We start from the raw sequence: 14,133 nt of genomic DNA, 5'->3' as shown, positions 1-14,133 counted from the left end.
AGGAAGTGTCCGGAGCGACGGTGCAATCAGCCAATCGGAGCGGGCCTCGGTGACGTCAGCGGGAGGGGGCGGGACCCTCCGGGGGGCCGGGGGCGGAAGGGGAGGGCGGGCCAGCTCCTTGGAGTTAGGGGGCGGGACCTCCCCGCCAGGAGCCTGGGGCCCACGAAAGGGTGAAGGATGGCGGGGAGGGTAGCGGGACCAATTCCGACCCCCCCACATACCCAGGTCTGGGGAGTTAACTTTTCCCTGCTCTGGAAAGCGAGGGACGAGCCACCCTCACCTCCAACGCAGGTTGCCGGGCACCGGGCGGGGGAGGCGCCTGGCCCCTTAAGGAGCGGGGGCTCCGTCTCGCCTGGCCTCCGTCCGGCCCACCGCAGGGGAAGGAGTGGAAAATGGACTGTGAAGTCTGGCCTGCTCTGTGGGCTCGGTCTCCCTCTTCCCAGGGCGTCGCCCCTCCCTCCGTCGCGCTCCAGTCCCGGGGAAGATGGAAAGCTGAGAGTACCCCAGCCCATTGTATAGGTGGGAAGACCTAGGCCTCCAGATGGGCCTCACCTCAGGTCTGACCCCAGCGACCTCGGGCATGCCTGGAGCATGGACCCAAGTGGAGGGGCCAGGGCTGGGTTACTGTGGCCGGGGGAGTGGTGGGCTGGTGGGGTGGCGTGCAGTTTCTTTTCATCTACTCCTGAGGAGCCCTTGGGATAGTAGACGGCCTGGGGGCCGTCTCTGGAAGGGCCTGGTATACCCCCACACAACTTCATGGAGAACAGGCCCAGGACACTGACTAGCACAGGGAAAAGAGCATGGGCTGTTTTTCTCCCTGTGTGGCATTAGGTATATGGGATGGTGATATAGGACTAGCCTCAGAGAGTTACTGGGGGGGGGATGAGTGCAATGGTATATGGTGCCTGGAAGACAGCAGGCTACTGAGTGGTGGCTGTCACTGTCATTTGCTGAGAGAAATTAAGGAGTGGACACCTCATGCACCCAGGTGTTCGTGGGCAGATATATTCATTTCACCCAGCCAAATATCTATTGAGGGCCTATTATGTCATAAAACACCTCCTCCAGCCCCTTCCTGAGCAATTCAAACTTGCTTTCTCCTCCCCAGTGGCTACCATTTGGTCTATATACAGGAAGCTGAAACTTGAATGGCAAAATGACTTGTCCAGGATCGAGTCGCTCCCAGGCCCACCCTTCACGGAAAGGTCAAGGTCCAGGTGTGAGTCCTAGGCATCCCGGAGGTGGGCTGACAGGGCTGGCTGGGGACCTGGTCTGCACGAAGAGTCCCCCTTCCTGGGCATGGTTGAAGTTGGTACAGTAGCGATTCTGTCACCACATCCGGGGGCTGGGGCCGAGGAAGGAAGGAAGTCTGAGGCTGGAGCGAAAACCCAAACCACCACCTGGGGAAGCTGTAGACCCAAAGGGATGGCGGGGGGGGGGGGGCGCGAAGTCCACGTGGAGACTACAGACAGGCTCCTGCCAGTGTCACCTGAGGGCTGTCCGCCTGTCTGCACCCTTTTCCTGGATGGGCAGATGACTGTCACAGTGAAATGTTTAACATGAGTGTGAGGGTCACAGTTTTGCCTTCCTCGCAGATTCATGAGGCTTCCAGGGACCAGGCCCTGTTCTAGGCACTGGGGACGCAGCCCTTACCACAAATGAAGGGGGTGGTAGCGTTACCCCCACTCTACAGAGGATGCTGAGCCCAGTGAGTGCCAGGACTTGCCAGTGAATAGAGGCGGTGGAGCCCTCATAGCATGCAGAGGCATTTGCAGAATGACCTAGAGTTAAATGGAACTTGCTGGGGACCTTGGTTGAGCCCAAGGTCTCCATCTCATCCTCTGCATGGTGGGAATGACATTACTCTCCACTTAAGGCTGTGAGCATATGGTGAGATGGGGGCACAGAGCTGAGCCCAGGGCCCAGCCCCTGGTAAGCACATAAGCAGTGCAGAGCCCCAAGGCAGGGAAGGGCTCAGCAGGCCCCCGCTGGGAGGGATCCCTGGGTCTGACAAACACCCTCTCCTCTGGCAGCCTGAGCCATGCAGCCAGGAGCTCTGTACCTGGCAGGTCCCAACTCTCCCTTCCTGCTCCATGTAGACCAAGGCACGGGGGAGGGGGCTAAGAACTCTGGGCACTGGCCCTTTACACCTCCCCCCCTCACTATGACAAAGTTTTCAGCTGAAAGTTCACTTCACATCACCTGGTTGTCAGGGTTCTGCCCCAACTGCTCTGTCCCTGGGGAAGGAACCCTTGGGGGAGGGGGAGATTCGGTCCTCTGCACCCACTTCCGCCCCTCCACCCATACCCCACCCAAGTTCTCTGCCCCTCTTCCCCTACCACAAAACCCCAACCCATCATATCCCCTCTCCAAACTCCACCCAACCCCAGCAAGGCTGATTAGTCCCTCCCCTGAAAGTCCTTCTGTCTTTCCCCAGAACCTCCAATCCCCTCAGCAGTCAGCACCATCACCGTCTTACTCCAAAGGTTTATTGAGACAAGTGTTCACATACAAGTCCAGGGGTGCAACGGGAGGGCTTATGAACAGGACCCTCGAAGGGGTCGGAGGGTACAGGGCGGAACCCAAATAAAGAGTGAAATAAATAGAGGAAGACAGGGGCTAGGAGAGGAGACTGACAGACTATCACACAGTGATAACAACCGGGGTGTGGGGATGGGGGCGCGCCATTAAAATCCCATTTATTTATACAGATATACAGGGAGTTAAGAGGACCTGGGGGCCCCGCTCTACCCTCCATGCCCCAGGGAGGGGCAAGAAAAGGCCATCTCTCCCTTTGGGTGGCCCCATGGGGTTCTGGGGGGCTGCCCCGGGAAGAGTGTTGGGGGATTGGGGTGCTGGCCCTGAGGGTAGCCCCCTCTCCCCCAGGCAGTGTCTGGCCCTGGAGGTGGGAGTTAGTGTCTGGAAAGCATTGTTGAGTGAACTGGGCAGGGTTCTGGGTCGCTCCCACTGAGCAAAGCCTGTGCCCCCCCCCCCCCGGGACTCCTCCCAGCACGGCTCCCACCCAGGTCCAAGAGGGCAGAGAGGAAGGGGGATCCTGGCACCTTCTGGCATCTTAGAAAAAGTGATCCCCAAGGGTACCCAATCTTGGCTGTGCTGCCCCGGAGAAGGCAGTTCAGATAGAAGAGTGGGTGTCTGGGCAGGAGGAAACCCCCCTCCCCCGAAGAAATCCTCAAGGGGGTGAGTCCTGAAGGAGGCCCCAGGCCATGGTCCCTCCCGCAGCTGGTGCTGGGTGCAGGTGAGGCCTCGGGGAGAGGGGCTTCCTGGGGGAAAAGGCCCTTAGCACCACCGGGCTCCAAGTAGGCGGTCAGAGGCCAGGCCTCATGCCTCCAGGTTGAGGCTGGGAGTTACCTGGGGAGACAAAGGTAGGGGAGACAGGACCGGCTGAGTCGGGCAAGGGTACAGGGACATCTCCCTCCTAAGCCCAGCCCCCCTCAGCCCCTTCAACCCCCCCTTAGACCCCTCAGCCTCCCTCTCATCTAGAATACCAAGAGCCCAGCAGCCCCTCACCTCAGGCCGGCCTGCTGGCCCCGCCCCCCAGCCAGCGTGGGGGCCAGAGAGGGGCGGGGGACATCATACAAAGACCTTGGCCAGGGCATCAGCCCCGGCACTGGCGATGAGGGCCTTGCTGGGGTGGCAGGCAACCGCGTGGATGGCCTCCTCGTGCTTCTTACGGTGGGCCGTGATCTCCTGCACGCAGGTTTTGTTGTCTAGGCTCCACAGGCGCAGTGAGCAGTCATGGCCTGTGCGGGTGCGAGCAGAAGGGGCCGTCACCAAGAGCCAGGTAAGCCCAGCTACTTGCTCAGACCCTTCGCCCCGTGAGCCCTCACCTGGCCTAGTTCAAGGCCTGGGGTGGGGCTCAATTCTCTCCTGTCCCTCTGGCCAGTCACTTCCTGCCACCCAGACCAAAGGAGAACCCTTTACTGTACCATCCACATCTATCTCTCTGCACCTACTGTGGACCTTTAAATCTCCCTGCTCCTAAGTGCTGGCATTCCAGCTAGCAGTGGGAGCCCATAAAAAGCAAAACCAGAATTAACAAACCATCCTGGGGAATAAGGAGCCCAGGGAGCAAAAGTAAATCTGTGTGAGGAGCAAGAACAGGCAGGGAAGGGGGTACGGGCAGAGGCTTCTGGGCGGCAGTGGGAAGGCAGGAGCAGCCTGCCACAGCTAAGAGTAACAGGAGGTGAGGAGCAGGCTAGAGGGGCCTGGGCACAAAGTGGGAAGGAGACGTCAGAGAGATGGCATGGAGAAGACGGGCAGGGCCTTGGGGACTGTGGTGCAACTCTGGCTTTCAGTCTGGTGACAGGGGAGCCACTTGAGGGACATGGCCAGAGTACAGCATCAGAAAAACCAAGCTGGGTGCCATGGGAGGCTGGTGAGGCTCAGCAACCTCAACTATCACAGAAACGGCAACAGAGTTTGAGCACTTTCTGCAGGGACCCCAGCGCTGTAGAAAATCTGCAATGTACGCTCTGCCTGAACCCTCAACCGTCCCTCCCTCGGGACAGTTGCTGCTAATACGTGGCAGATGGAGACTCAAGGCCAGAGGCCAGGCAGCTGCCACACTGAGGAAAAGGCATGGAGGGCTGGGCCCCTCCACACCCACCACTCCCCAGCCTCTGCGCACACAGGCGTGCACTCATGCATTCATGCACTCACTTATGCCGCACACAACACACACTTGCTCACACACACACTCTCTTCTCTCTCAGCCTGTTGCAGGGCAGGGCCAGTGCAGGGCAGCAGAGGTGAGTAGAGGCCCCTTGCCCAGGGAGGGTCTGCTCTGGACAGGCTCACATCCCTCACCCCTCTGGGGAACTCTGACCCCTTTTCCAGCCCTCCCCAAATCCTACCCCACCACTGCCAGACCTCAGTGCCCTTGTGAAGAAAGAACAGGAGGAGTCATATGCTAAAAACCACCAGAAAGAACATAGTCAGATACAGCTGGGCTTCGCTCCTGCAATCAACAAAGCTTCTCTGGGTCTGTTTCCCCATCTGTAAAATGGGGGTAATAACAGCACCCACGTCATGGCGTTCTTGAGGAGTAAATGAAGGGAAAGAGGTGAAGTGTCCCTCGCGGGGCTGGGAGCCTGCACTACTTTGCTGTAACTGCCATCATGACCGCTGCCGTCACGGTTCCTGTTTCTGAGAGGCCCTCCACCTGCTCCTGAGCCTCCAAGTGCCCCAGAACACCCCCTGGAGGCCAGTGCTCAGCTTCTCCCCCCACCTTGGCCCCCACCTGGAAAGCACAGTGAGCTCAACTCTGCTGGGGACGGGATACAACCTGGCTCCCTGTGGGCCAGAAGGGTCCCAACTTACTTCCCGACATCAGGAACACGCCATTGGGGTCCACAGCTAGGCAGGTGACCGCATCCAAGTGGGCGACCATGGAATGCACAGATTTACCTGAAGGGAGAAAGGGTGGGTGAGGGGTTACTTTCTCACTCTAGGCCTGGGCAGGGAGGGTGAAGGGACCAGAGGACACACTCCAGAGAGCCATCCAAGGTGGAGAGTGGTTTCCGTGGTGTGGTTCTGGGTTACACCTCCTCCCACGCACACACCAGGCCAGGGAGGGGGCAGGATGGGAAGGCTGGACCTCACCTGTCCGATTGTCCAAGAAGCGGATGCCTCTGTCATCATGGGCAGTGATGGTGAGGGGCTGGTTTGGATGGCTCACCACCTGGTTGATCTGGGTGGGGCCTGGAAGGAAAAGAGGGTGAGGGAATGATGTCAAGAGGAAAATCAGGGAGAATAGAGGCAAGAGAACCCCACATGCTGCCTGGATGTTGAGGTGAGCTGGGCACACAGGATACTTCTTTCACTGGGCAGAAGTATTGCATCCATCAACTGGGCACATGTGCCTTTGGGGAGGGGAGGGAGGTTTGTGATAACAGACACGAAGCCAAGTCCTACACGAGAGTCCAGGACGTTCTCTCTCTCCTTTCAGCCCCAGAAGGCTAGCTCTTTCCTTCCTGCTCAGGCCCAGCAGTAGCTCAGAATCCCTACGGTCAGGGAATCCCCTCAGCTGACTGAACCAGCTCACCAAGACAAAGGAAGAAGTGGGCTGCAGAGGCATTCAGATCCCCCACCCCCGTCTAGGCCCCCTCCAGCCCTTGGGACCCCCCTTACCGCTGTTTCCTCGAGACTCTAACGTGAGGAGGGCGCTGCCAACCTCCAGGTCATACAGGACAGTGTCACCAGAGCGGAAGGAGGCCACAATGTGGGCAGGCTCGGTGCTGGTGAAGGCCACTGAGGTGGGGGTCCCATGTTCTGAGAATGGAGGGGAGAAAAGGCTGCCAACTGGACCTAGTCCTGCCCCAGGGGGATAGACCAGGAGTCGGGAAGACTGGGTCTCCCTAGGACTCCCATTCTCTGGGCCTCCACTTACTGCTCCCATGGGGGATATCAGGCCCCCACCCCTACTCCCACCCCCACCCCCTTACCGCTGGCTGTGGGGAAGGTACAAAGGCAGTTCGGGCTGTTGCTGGGATCCCAGATGCGGACTGTGCCATCAGAAGAGCAGGAGGCTAGGCGCTGGGATGTGGGGCTGAAGGCCAGACCCCACACGGCATCCCCATGGCCCTCCAGGACGTGGCTCAGCACACTTGGGTCTAGACTCGCCACAGGGAGGAAACAGGCTGTGTCAGGGCTGTCAGCCCCTACGCCTGGCCCCTTCCTGGGCAGTCCCAAGCACCAGCTCTGACAGAGCTGTTCAACCATCTATTCACACAGAGATCACTGCCTCCTCTGAGTTGTTCCCATTGTGTCCTGTGTCCAGTGGTTGCTCACACTCAGATCACTTGCTCTTCTGGAAAGATTTCAGGGCCCCTAATGCACCCCAAGAGTGGAAACTCCAGAGGGGAGGGTTTTCTCTATCACTGCTGCCTCCCCAGTCTGAGAATACTGCCTGGCACAAACTGGGGTGCTCAATGCAAAACTCTGAAGGGAAGGTAAGCAGCACTATAGCCCTAACGCCCTCCCCAGCCTGGCCTCTGCCTCACCAGTCAGTCCCATCCCTGGCCCAGGAGGAGTCTTTTCTTCAAGGGAAGCACAGGCCTTTAAACTTTTCCATGACAGAATGGAACACCAGGCCATGTATGTGATCAGAGAATTATCAAGAGGTGTCAGAGGGCAAGGGAAGAGACGCTGACAACTACAGTGGGGGTCCCCGCTTCCCTACTTGACAACTCAAAAACAAGTCCCCAAATCCCTACAACCTGGTCCAGTAACTTCTCCCATCTCACCTTTCCTTCTTCCTCTTCATGAACCTCCTCCACTTTCAGCACATAAAACTCCTGGCTAATCCCTGACTGTACCCGCTATCAGCCTTGGTATATCCTGGTCCCTGTCCAGAAGGCCCTAACCTTGGCCTGTCAAGCAGCCAATGTGTGAAAGTTGGCTGGACCATCACCAACTCTGTGAAGCACTCCCTACTTGCCCTCGTCCTGGCTTCATCCTGTGGTCTGTGCCACATCCTGTATCAAGCTAGGAGCCCTTTCCTCTACATTCCCAGGACCTCATAGTGCTGGGCATGGGGGGAGGCTCTGGGCACTGTAGCACAAAGAGGCCCTTGAGGCCAATGGGAGGGAAAGGGGGGCAAGGGGGGGACCCATCCTCACCATAACCATCATAAGGGTCCATGTTGAGGTCTGGAATCTTCCAGCTGTGGATACGGGCATCTGCCCCACCACTGTAACAGTATTCGCTGTTGCTACCCATGGCCACCGCCAACACAGGGCCCCTAGAGGATATGAAGGTGGGTGGAGGGGAGAGACAAAAAATTCAGAGCCCTCCCTACCCCCAACTCCCAAGGGGCTGGGAAGTTCTCTACTAGCATTTTTCAAGGACAGCCAAAAGGGATTTAGCATTGGGGCTCTGGTTGTGCCACCCAGACAAGCTGCCCACCAGCACCCCTGTCCCTATTTGCTCCTTTGAAGGGCTATGGCAAGAGCTGGATGCCAGGGCCACCAAAAGTCTGCAGAGCACAACGAGCTGGGGTATGGTCCTGCTCTGTCTCCTGCTCTCTGGCCCTACCTACCTGTGAGCCCGGAAGGCATGGATTGGTTCCACATCTAGCGCAGCATTCCTATGGGGAGACACACAGGCGGGGTGTCATCAAGACCTCTCTCACTCTTGTCCCTTGGGGCCAGATAACCCCTCCCACCCCATGTGGGGCTTCCCTCACTTCTTGGCCGTGACTGCCTTCTGCAGGTTCCAGAGCTTGAGCGTGCCATCCTCAGAAGCGGTCAGCAGAGCCGACTGGCTGTTGTGGAAAGCAAGGGAGCGGATGCCATCGTAGTGGGAGCGGAGGGTAAATTTGGGGTTCCATGTCTTCTTAAAGGCATCTTTGCTGTCAGACAGCTGTGGGGGAGGGGGGCTGCCTCAGTGGCAATCAGGCAGACACTGCCATCCTGGACTTCAAGGACTCTTTCCTTACCCACCCAGACCCCCAGAGAATTCTCCTGCAGACATCCTCCAGCCTGGACACTCTTCTCCTCCCTCTTTGCCAGGCAGAATCCCCTCACTCATTTAACAAGTTCCTACAATATGTCAAGAACTGTGCCAGGTTCTGGGGAGACAAAGAGCTCCCAGCTCAGAGGGGGGAGAGGGGTCATCTCAGGTGCACGGGATCATGAACAAGAAATGCTATGAATGAAAAATGCAGCCTGACCTCCTATACGGGAGTCAGTAAGGTTTTCCTGAAGAAGTGATGTATGAACTAACACGTGATAAATGAGCAGGGCTACCTGGGGAAGAGGAGGAGGCATGTCCAAAGGCCCTGAGGCAGGAGGTAACAAGGGCAGAACCAGCACCTGAAAGGAAGCCAGTGCAGCTGGAGTGCAGAAAGCAAGGGGGACACCGGCAAGAGATGAGGCCAGAAAGGTTGGAAGGAGGCAAATGATAAGCCACCATTGGGAATCTGCATTTCATCTTAAAAAAAAAAAAAAAACCTAAGAGAAATGGAAAGCCATGGAAGGGTTTAGTGCAAAGGAATGATAAAATTCGCTCTGGCTGGCCCAGATGACACTCAGATTAGGGGAAGATAAAGGTGGCTGCATGTGTACCAGTGGCTGCATGTGTACCAGCATACGTGAAGAACAATTACAGCTAAATAATAAAAAAAGACAAATAACGCAATTTAAAAATGGGCGAAGACTCTGAATAGGCAGTTCTTCAGAGAAAGTATACAAATGGCCAATAAGCACATGAAAAAATGTTCAATATCAGGGAAATGCAAATCAAAATCACAATGACAACACAAAAGTGAAGCCTAAAGCAAACCACAGACTATATTATTTTGTTTCATCATTATTTTGTTTCATCAATGTTAACAAAGGTACTATTTTAAAGCAAAATGTTAACAGAAAATTGTGCAGGTAGGTTGTAGGGGGTCTATAAGAACTTGCATGTTCAGAATGATTTTTCTGTAAACCTACAACTGCTCTAATAAAAATAAATCACAATGAGATGCTACCTCACACCCATCATGATGGCTGTAATAAAAGACGAGGACAAGGGTTGGAGAAGATACGGAGAGATAAGAACCCCCAATACACTGCTGGAGAGAATGTCAGATGGTGAAGCCATTTTGAAAAACCACCTGGCAGTTCATCAGACAGATAAAGTCAAAATATGATTCAGCAATTCCACTCCTAAGTATACTCTCAAGAAAACTGAAAACATGTTCACATAAAAACTTGAACATGAATGTTCATAGCAGCATTATTCATAAGAGCTAAATAAATGCAACGTGGGGTATCCAGAGACTGGAATATTATATGGCAATTAAAAGGAATGAAAGTCCTTCCTCCATGTTCTCTCTACATACACACACGCACACACCTTTGTGTGTTTATCCTTATTTTGTAAAGCCAAACAAAAATCTTTACAAAATTTTTATGGTATTTGTAAACCTGTAATGTGGCACTGTTAGAAACAGCAGTTTTTTTTAATAGTCATTTTAATAATTAAAAAATTAGATTATAAAAAAAAAAAATCACAAAATCTCAAGTTTGGGAGGACTACTTCCCAGCACTTACTGCGACTGTAATTACCTATGCATGAGTCATTTGCTAACGTTTTCCCCCCAGCAGATTCATATTTCCAAAGGGCAGGGCTGTGTGTCCTTTTCACTGCACAGTGCGAGGCATAAGGTTTAACGCAGTACATGCTCAATAACTAGTTGTTGGATTAGAAAAGAAAAAAGAATGAAGCCCTGCTACAGACTACAACACGGATGAACCTTGAAAACATGATGCCGAGTGAAAGAAGCCAGCCCAAAAGTCCACGTGGTGCATGACTCCATTTATATGAAATGTCCCGAATGGGTAAATCCACAGAGAGAAAGCAGAATGGTGGCCGCCCAGGGCAGGGAGGGTAAGGGAGAAGCGGGGAGTGACTGCTAATGGGTGTGGGGTTGCTTTCTCAGGTGATAAAGTGTTATAAAATGGATTGTGGTGAAGGCTGCACAACTCTGTGAATATACTAAAAACCGCTGAATTGTACACTTAAAATGGGTAAATTGTGTGGTTTGTGAATCGTTTGTGATTAGAGGTTAGTGGCTGCCTAAGGCTGGGTGTGGGATGGGGGAGAAGAGGGTTGAAGATAATAGCTCTAGGGGTGGGTTATCTTTGATTCTTTATTTTCTTTTTAAAATCGTGGTAAATATATATATAACATAAAAATCATTTTAACCGTTAAGTGAGCAATGCGGTAACATCCGGCACTGACAATGCTGCATGACTCTCACCTGTGTCCAGATTATTTTTCATCCTCCCAAACAGACCCCGTTGGCATTTAGCAATAACTTTCCATTTCCCCCTCCCCCACCCCCTAGTAACCCCTATGCTGCATAGAGCAGCTTTCAGTCTCTATGAATTTGCTAATTCTAAGTATTTCATATGCGAGAAGTCATAAAATATTTGTCCTTTTGTGGGAGGTTTCTTTTGGGAATGACAAAAATATTCTTAACTGTAGTGAAGTATGTTCCAGAAACCATTAAGTTGTATACTTTAAACGGATGAAATGTATGGTATGTGAATTCTATCTCAATAAATCTGTTTTTAAAAGAAAAAGAATAGCTGCAAAGAGAAAAGAGGCCACGAGGGTGCCCCAGGGGGAGGAGGCACTGAGACCAGATGCAGATGGAGCCTTGTGCAGAGTGGGTAAAGACATGGCAGAAAGGACAAACTGTGCAGCCCTGATGGATGGATGGACGGAGGGTAGAGCTGCTCACCGAGCTGGAGAACCCAGGGAGGGCCAGGCTTGGGAAGAAGACAAGCAGACTGTCAGGCAGGCCTCAGTGCCTCATCCCCAGACAGGATTCCTACCTGGCAACCCCTTCAGCCCAGTTCCTGCCCCCCCCCCCCGCACCCCCCCCTCAATGCCCCAAACTCAACAATCATTTCCACCAGAGTTCTTTGGGGCCAGAAGACCTGCTGTCAAATGGGCACCTGCTGCCTCCTTCGAGCTGAGCTCGGACCATCCTCCCTCACAGCATGGAGGAGAGAGTAGCCCTTCTAGTGTCCACAGTGCCCTCCACCCTCAATGGGGTCTCCAACCACTGGGGGTCCCGCTAAAAGTGGTGACACATTCTGTATGCAAAAGTGCACCCCCACCACCCCTCAGGATTTCCCAGATATCTCAGAATGCTGCCACAAGGAGACCCTTCCTTCCAGCCCAACTGCTCCTCCACAATCAGCCCCATTCACGGCAGATTTGCCTGATTTTCTGGGTTTTGTGACTTGAGGCCATCTTCCCAGCTCTCCTGTTGGTCCTCTGGGTCTGCTATTTCCCTGCACCCCAAATCCTGCCTGCCGTTTCACATCAGCTCAATCTCCCTCCTTCACAGAGACTTCTCTCTCCAGCATGGCTGCCAGCCCAGAGCCCACTCCCCCGGTGATGCTGTCTTTCTCTTCAGCCCACCCTCCTTGGCCTGGGGGTGTTCGCTGGGGCTGCTGTGTGCTGGGGGAGGAGGGAGCTTCAGGGGAGGAGGCACTCAGTGCAGGGGTCAACATGTGGACTCCATCGTCCTGCAGACCCTGACCCTCTGTGATCCTGGTCAGGTCCCTACACCCACCTGCATGTGGACCCCTCTGTAAAACCGAAGCTGCCAAGAAAGCATCCAATCCTCAGGCATGGGAGCCAGAGTGCCAGGCCTGGCACTCCAGGAAGAGCCTGGTGAGGGCTGGCATAATGTGGGAGTGCTAGACAGGATCCAACAAGGGGCAGGGGACACTCCACGAACTTACATCACAGCTGAGGTCGTTGTCGTTGGTGACGGTGAGATCTGCCAAGTCCCCCAGGCTCACCTCCCCGCCCCCGATAGTGTCCATGATGAAAACGTCTGAGGAGAAGCCAAAGGAACCTGGTAGGGGGAGGGGAGGGAGGGGGCAGAGAGGGGAAGGGAGAGAGAGAAAGACAGAGAGAGGCAGAGAGAAAGATAAGGAGTGAGAAAGAGAGACAGGGAGAGGACAAGATCAAGAATCACAGCTGGAAAGAAAAGACAGAGAGAGACAGACAGACAGGGGCAGGACAGACAAAAAAGAGGGAGACAGAGACAGACAGACGAACTTTTGGGACAGGGAGGCTGCAGGCTAGAAGCTGGGCCTCGACACTGAGGGTGTAGAAACTCTGGGCTTAGCTCTGCAGCCTCCCTCTGCTATGGTCCCCCGGGACTGGGGTGGAGGTGGGAAAGCCTCTTACCTTCGTGTGGCCGGGGCTGGGGGGTGCCAGGAGGTGGGCCAGTCACTTTGGGAGGCAGCCCATCCACATCTCGCAGGTCTGCCAAAATCCCCTGGAGTTTGACCCGACGGCTTTCTGAGGGAGGAGACATGTTGGATTACCAAGCTGTTTCTAGCTGGCTACACGCAGGCAATGCCTTCTCTGCCACCTGAAGCCTCTTCTGCCACTGTTAAGGTGGGGAAGCCAGGGCCCCAAAGAGCACTGGGCTCAGGGTAGGGATGGGGATGAATGGAGGAGACAGACTAAGCTAGGCCCATCCTGGGGCTGCTCCCCTTGCCTGGGCCTCAGAGTCCCCAGCCATGCCATGTGACTTTTTCGGCCCTCCTAGCTCGGAGACACAGGATAGGCAGGACTCAGCACTGCCCCATCTGTTCTCCTCCACTATTCTGTTCCCTCCTTGAGTTTGGTCAGCAAAGGACTGGATGCCGTAGCAGGCTGGAGGCTCTGCTTCAGGAAGGGCTGGACCTGCCTACATCCCCACAGGGACTTTCCAGGGAAGGGGTGAGGGGCCTGATCACCCTGACGCAGGCCTCCTGCTCTCTGCAGCCACCCCCCCCACCTCAGGAAGCGTATCCATCCGGTGGAGAGAACCTGGGGCGGGAAGCAGCTGCAGGCAGTTACATGTGGAAGGGGCAGGCCCTGGGTCCTACCCCCACCCTAGGAGGAAAACAAGCAGAGGCTGACCAGAAAGCCCTCCACTCACCCAGCTCATGGTGGTTCCCATCTCCAGCACAACGCCGAGGGTCTGGAGACCCTTCTCCATCCTCCCCTGAGCCCAGGAAATCAAACTCGTTGATAGCATCCTCCGAGTCATCCTCCTCATCCTCGTCCTCCATCTCGGGCACCAGGGCCTTGGAGGGGAGCTGGCCATGGAGAAACCAGACAGATCAGGGGGGCTCTTGTCCAGAGACCAAGCCCACCCCTCTGTGTAAGCAGATAAACCAGGGTGCCTGGCCCTCAGTCTCTGTCTGCTTGGGCCCATTGCGCACCAGCCTTGTTTCCTCCCTGAGTGTCCCACATGGACGGCTGTCCTCACCCTGCTCCTGCCCTCGGAGGCTCCTGACCACAAGGGGCAGGGACAGTGCTCCCCCAGCCCTCCCCACTCTCCCCTTCACACTTACAGTCCCTCCGCCCAGCTCTGACTTGGGCTCTTCCCAGCCCCTGGCACATCTCTTGTGAAGAGGAGTCGAGTTACAGTACACTCTCTTTGCGGGTGAGAGGGGGTATATATCTTGTGTCTATGTGTGAATTGAGCGTTTGATGCACACAATTAAAATGAGGGACAGGCCCCCTGGAATTCCACTATGGGTATAACAGTAATAATAAAAATAAACACTTATCACACCCTCTGTGCCAGTGTTAGCAATT

The 14,133-nt window shown here is 55.0% G+C and overlaps 1 protein-coding gene across 3 annotated transcripts in view; it reads right to left on the bottom strand.

Moving 5' to 3' along the window:
• Positions 1-2,473: 2,473 nt before the first annotated feature.
• STRN4 (striatin 4) overlaps positions 2,474-14,133 on the bottom strand; it is a 28,725-nt gene continuing 17,065 nt past the window's right edge. For 2 of the 3 annotated variants that reach the window (XM_077131350.1, XM_077131352.1), the window contains exons 7-18: positions 13,469-13,628; positions 12,727-12,840; positions 12,273-12,388; positions 8,207-8,382; positions 8,060-8,107; positions 7,641-7,762; positions 6,465-6,632; positions 6,151-6,291; positions 5,623-5,721; positions 5,341-5,427; positions 3,529-3,761; positions 2,474-3,369 (exon numbers count right to left, since the gene is read on the bottom strand). In XM_077131350.1, coding sequence (XP_076987465.1) covers positions 3,592-3,761; positions 5,341-5,427; positions 5,623-5,721; positions 6,151-6,291; positions 6,465-6,632; positions 7,641-7,762; positions 8,060-8,107; positions 8,207-8,382; positions 12,273-12,388; positions 12,727-12,840; positions 13,469-13,628 — 1,401 coding nt within the window. In that variant the 3' untranslated portion in view covers positions 2,474-3,369; positions 3,529-3,591. The remainder of the gene's footprint in view (positions 3,370-3,528; positions 3,762-5,340; positions 5,428-5,622; positions 5,722-6,150; positions 6,292-6,464; positions 6,633-7,640; positions 7,763-8,059; positions 8,108-8,206; positions 8,383-12,272; positions 12,389-12,726; positions 12,841-13,468; positions 13,629-14,133) is intronic. The other variant, XM_077131351.1, reaches the window with a different exon arrangement.

This window comes from Tamandua tetradactyla, chromosome 16 (genome assembly GCF_023851605.1).
Source record: "Tamandua tetradactyla isolate mTamTet1 chromosome 16, mTamTet1.pri, whole genome shotgun sequence".
Classification (NCBI taxonomy): Eukaryota; Metazoa; Chordata; class Mammalia; order Pilosa; family Myrmecophagidae; genus Tamandua; species Tamandua tetradactyla.
This window is presented reverse-complemented; position numbering and strand designations above follow the sequence as displayed.